The sequence below is a fragment of the Sinocyclocheilus anshuiensis genome, unplaced genomic scaffold (assembly GCF_001515605.1).
Source record: "Sinocyclocheilus anshuiensis isolate Anshui unplaced genomic scaffold, SAMN03320099.WGS_v1.1 scaffold775, whole genome shotgun sequence".
Lineage (NCBI taxonomy): Eukaryota > Metazoa > Chordata > Actinopteri > Cypriniformes > Cyprinidae > Sinocyclocheilus > Sinocyclocheilus anshuiensis.
The window spans coordinates 541133-546711 of NW_015552614.1; the positions used below are offsets into that span (position 1 = coordinate 541133).

At 35.6% G+C, this 5579-nt stretch overlaps 1 protein-coding gene across 2 annotated transcripts in view; it reads left to right on the plus strand.

The window, feature by feature from the left end:
- Positions 1-5579, plus strand: part of LOC107665974 (microsomal triglyceride transfer protein large subunit-like) — a 15353-nt gene that overhangs the window by 2261 nt on the left and 7513 nt on the right. Inside the window, exons 3-13 of one of the 2 annotated variants that reach the window (XM_016457064.1) lie at positions 655-798; positions 919-1026; positions 1114-1230; positions 1321-1460; positions 1537-1687; positions 2073-2230; positions 3130-3298; positions 3505-3612; positions 4080-4292; positions 4368-4579; positions 4694-4791. In XM_016457064.1, coding sequence (XP_016312550.1) covers positions 655-798; positions 919-1026; positions 1114-1230; positions 1321-1460; positions 1537-1687; positions 2073-2230; positions 3130-3298; positions 3505-3612; positions 4080-4292; positions 4368-4579; positions 4694-4791 — 1618 coding nt within the window. The remainder of the gene's footprint in view (positions 1-654; positions 799-918; positions 1027-1113; positions 1231-1320; positions 1461-1536; positions 1688-2072; positions 2231-3129; positions 3299-3504; positions 3613-4079; positions 4293-4367; positions 4580-4693; positions 4792-5579) is intronic. The other variant, XM_016457065.1, reaches the window with a different exon arrangement.

The window sequence follows — 5579 nt, forward strand, 5'->3', positions numbered from 1 at the left end:
TTAGTCTTTGCAACTTTACAGATCTTCTTTATGCACAATCAGCTTGTAACACTCCAAAGAGAAAGGAAAACGTGAAATCGCATCATATGACCCCTTTAACAATATTTCAAAGACAATAGAAGTAATTATGAAGTTACATATAAAGATGTGTTTATGTTCTACTTAAGTATGTCAAAAAAGTACTCTTAAGTTTAACTAATTGCATTTAATAACAAAAACTATTTGTTATTTGTTATTAAATTTGTGCAGTTAGGTATCAGAAAACATTAAATTCCAAATTCTTTTAAAGTATATTAGTTATGTAATTAGTACGCTTGTTAGTTCGTAGTTAAGCTTTTATTAATGTTTTGAGTTAGATTTTATTTTAATATATTCTGTTTCCTGTTTTCATTTTAAAGTTTTAGCAGTTTTGTTGAGTCTTTTTGTCTTTTTTTTAAACAGTCAAGTTTCAGTTTTTAGTTTTAGTTGACTTAGTTTCAATTTTAATTATTAATTTGAATACCTCAACTTACACTAAACAAACAAGACAAGGCAACTAGCTGAAATAAAATAGCCTAAGTTTATTTCAGTTAACGTTTATGTCTATCTAGCTATATAGTTTTAGTTAACAACGATAACCCTGGTGCAAATCACCTTCTCCTGTCCTGTTCTCAGATTTCAAATGTTCAAGTTGAAAGTGCTGGAAAGCGTTCCCGCAAAAACAACATCTTCCACGGCAGCTCAGCAGAAAGCATTCTGGGTAAAGTCAGGCTTGAGGCACTTCAGAGGCCCTTCATGGTGCTGTGGAAGATGGGCAAGGTAATAATACACTTCATTATGTATCATAAAAATGTGTTTCATATCCATTTTAGTTTTGAACTTTTAAATATTTTCCACAGTGATTTGACTTTTTGTGTGATTTTGCACTTGCACACTTAGATCAGAAGCCTGTATGCCCAGAAGGCGGAGCCTGCTACCATCAAAAACTTGAAGAGGGGTGTGGCCAGTATGCTAATGATGCAACTAAAGTCTGGGAAGATGTTGGAGGTAAAGTCTGACAATTACAATTCTCTACTGAAGTGTTTAAAGTATATAAGTTTTTCTAAGTTAAAATACTTTCTCTGTAATCTGCAGAGTGATGCTTCAGGGAAATGTTTAGTTGAGTACAAGGCTGCCAAAGATCAGGTGATCCGTATAAAACACTTGGATACTTGCAAAACACAAGAAATGGGATTCACTACACACAGCCCAGTAAGACAAAAACTCATATTCTCATCATCTTACCTCATTTATACACCATTCCTGGCACTTTTTATTCACCTTTCCTCTGCTCTCCTCTAGGTATTGGGTGTCAGTGGGAAGTCTGCTTCTGAAACAGTTATCACTCTGGAGAATGGCATCATTAAGTCTGCTGATGTTGAAGAAACACACACATTGTCCGTCAATGCTCGTCATAAAGCTGCAACTAAAGTCCTGTCCAGGTACCAAAGAAATGTGAAAACAAATCACGCATGATCAACAGAATAAATTATTAAAGTATTTTCTGATTTCCCACAGGCAGTCATTGACGCTTAAAAAGATTGAGGTTGGCCCAGCAGAAGTGGCCGGCAAAGATGCCGCAAGTGTGGTGAAGTCTCTGGATGACAAACTCATGTCTGTTGGAGTCATGGTGGAGAAAGTTAAAACCAAATGCAAGGGATGCCCCACTGTGAGCTATCCTATGTTTTTTGTGCTTATGAATCTGATGTGAAACAATTCACTTCAAAATGAAAATCATCATTTACTCAGCTTACACTAAAAACATTTAGTGTAGAATTTACTTTGAAACTATTTTCACTCAGAAACACAAAAATGAGACATTTTGAAGAATGTTAACCCAGATCGTTCCCAAAAAAAAAAAAAAACTTTTTGTGTTCCATGGATGTAAGAAAATCATATAGATTTAAAATAACTCCTGGCCAGGACATGTCCGGGGAATAGAGGACATATGGTCACCCTCTGTATGATCACAGACAGAAGTTTGTGTAACATGTTTTTAAGCATGTGTTTGTGTTTATACTAATTAAGTATTGTATTGTTTTGGTGTGCAATAGCTGATGGATACATGGAAGGCAGTGAGGTCTCAGCTGGAGCCAGACTCGCTCTCTAAAGCAAAAGCCCCAAGGAGCTTCCTCACGCTCTTACACAGCCTGCGCAAAGCCAGCAAGTCGGAGATCCTGACTGTACTGCGCAACTGCAGCAAGACTGTACTGTAAGACCAAACTCCTCATTTCTCATTTGTATACTTTGGTTAGATTTACTACAAACTACTCTTTTAAATTAGCTGCAGACTGCAGTAGCTAGTGTACACACACACACACACACACACACACACACACACACACACACACATATACTGTATATATTTCTATATATGTATGTATGTATGTATGTATGTATAAGCACTGTAAGTAAAAAAAATAAAAGTGTATGTACATAACTTTTTAAATATGTAAATATTTTAGAATATTTACCTAAGAGTAATCAGACCTGTATTTCTCGCTCAAAACAAATTCGAATGAATTAATCTCGATTAAGGTGACAAAGAAATTTGAACAGATAAATACAAAAATAATAATAAAACAAAAACCTAGACCATACATCAAAAACACTGTGATGAACATTAGTGATTAACTAAAAAGTTTGCTGTAAAAAAGATTCACCTTGCAGACATCTCTGTAAAGAGAACGAATGAACCGAATCACTAAAATGAATCAGATTTCCCATTGAAAGATTATGTTTGACTATAACCTCAGTTTCGTTGTTCTTTTAAACTTACTATTCATCAAAAAATCCCGAAAGACACGTATCATGTTTTCCACAAAATATTAAGCGGCAAAAGTGTTTTCAACACTGATAATAATAAGAAATGTTTCTTGAGCAGCAAACCAGCATATTAGAATGATTTCTGGAGGATCATGTGACACTGAAGATTGGAGTAATGATGCTGAAAATTCAGCTTTGCCCTCACCAGGAATAAATTACATTTTAAAATATACTAAAATAGAAAAGTTATTTTAAATTGTAATACTCTTTTACAGTATTACTGTTTTTCATCAAATAAATGCATGCTTAGTCCTTCCAGTTTACATTGTTTCCCTGTCTTTCTAGGCCTCAGCTAGTGGATGCAGTAACATCAGCTCAGACTTCATCTTCTCTCGCAGCCATTCTGGAGTTTCTGGACTTCAGCAAAAAGGAAGGTTTAGTGCTGCAGGAGCGCTTCCTGTATGCATGTGGCTTTGCCTCTCACCCTACAGAGACCATGCTGCAGTCCCTGCTGGTAAGATAACTGCATTACTGCACTCACACATGTACTTAGAGCCTCCCCACTGGGACTGTAAGCCTTACAAAGATGGCAGTATTATGTTACTTTGCTAAATATTCATTATGTTTGGAATTCCCATTGATGACGCTAGTGGTGCAAAAAATGACACATTTGACCTTTAAATATGTTTAGATTTTAATAATTTTTATGCTGTCCTGTAGGAATTGTCTCAAGGTAAAATTGGCAGTACAGACATTAAGGAGTCAACTGTGATCATCATGGGAGCTCTGCTCAGGAAACTCTGTCTGAAAGGAGCATGTGAAGTACCGGTGAGTCTGCACACATTGGATTATTATTTTTATTCCTTTCTATACTTACAAATGTATATCAAAACTACAAAGCAAATTGCTTCCAGTATCAAAACAAAAACTGATTAAAGTGATAGTTCACCCAAAAATGAAAATTCTGTTTACTCACTCATGAGTTTCTTTCTTCTGTTGAACACAAAAGAAGATATTTTGAAGAATGTTGGTAACCGAACAGTTGCTGGTCACCATCACTGACTTCAACTGTATAGGAAAAAATAGTATGGAAGGACCAGCAACTGTTTGGTTACCCAATATATCTTCTTTTGTGTTCAACAGAAGAAAGAAAGTCTTACAGGTTTGGAATAACTTGAGGGTGACTAAATGAGGACAGAATTTTTATTTTTGGGTGAACTATCCCTTTAAGTGAATCAAACTGAGTTCAGTAATTCAAACTGACTGAGTGTGTTTCTCTTGTGTTTGATGTGCAGACAGTGGTTAAGGTGAAAGAGATGCTGTTGGCAGGCCCTGACAGCACTCGGGTGGAGTCCGAGGTTCAGATGTACCTGCTAGCATTGAAGAACGCTCTTCTGCCGGAGGGTGTTCCTGTTCTAGCCAAATATGCTGAGTCTGAGGTGGGAGCGTTTAGCACCATTGCCATCACAGCGCTGCAGAGATACAACCGTGAGCTGATCACACCAGAGGTAAATTATCATTCCCTTACAAAAAAAAATACTCTTTAACTACTCTTCAAAACATTTAACACTGTATTTCCACAGGTGAAAAAGATGCTGAACCGCATATACCACCAGAACCAGCATATTTATGAGAAGAACGTTCGTGCTGCGGCAGCTGATGTGATTATGAACAGTAGTCCATCCTATATGGAAGTGAAGAACCTTCTGCTCTCCATCGGACACCTGCCACATGAGATGAATAAATACATGCTGTCTAAAGTCCAGGACATATTGCGCTTCGAGATGCCAGCCTGGTGGGTCTCACATTTACTAATCAGATTCTCTGGGCTTTAAATGAACAAAGGTTTTATTCTTAATGATTATCTGTGTGGCACTTGTGTGATAAAAGTCATATGTCTCGTTTGTAGTAAACTGGTACGACAAGTGATGAAGGACATGGTTTCCCACAACTATGACAGGTTCTCAAAGACCGGGTCATCCTCTGCTTTTTCAGGCTTCATGGCACGTAAGTGACCTTTGACCCACTTCTAACCTTTATATCTAACCTATAGCACTGTTATTTTTATATCACGATGCCTGATAGAAAGTCTGCATGGAGGTGTTGCAATATATAATCCAAGAGACATTCGTTCATCTCATTGCTGTAAAAAAATGTTTTAGAAAATATTATTTAAACAAACCTCATCATTACCAGTAATGATGTAGTAGTACCAGTAAAAAAATAAAATAAATAGCTCAGTTATATTAATATATAGACATTAATATACATTATCGTTCAAAAGTTTGGGATCTGTAAGATTGTAGTATTTCTGAATGAAGTCTTTCATGCTCACCAAGGCTGAATTTATATGATCAAAAAAAATCAGTAAAAACAGTAACATTGTGAAATATTGTTACAATTTAAAATAAATGTTTTCTACTTTAAAAATATTTTTAAATTTAATTTATTAATGTTATAGCAAAGCTGAATTTTCAGCATCATTACTCTTATTTTTGTGGAATCTGTGATAAAAGAACAGCATTTATTTATAATCGGAACAGTTTATAACATTATAAACGTCTTTACTGTCACTTTTGCTGAATCATTTAATAGTAAATAATAAAATAGTAATTTATTAAAAAAAATCAACTTTTGAACAGTACTGTACCACAATATCCTAGAGACTTAGGCCAATAAGCAACCACCTATAAATGCCCTAGTAACCACCCAGAACAACCTAGCAACTGCTTAGCATCTCAGAAATTGCATAGCAACACATTGGCAACCACTTTTTTTTTTTTTTTTTTGAGGAA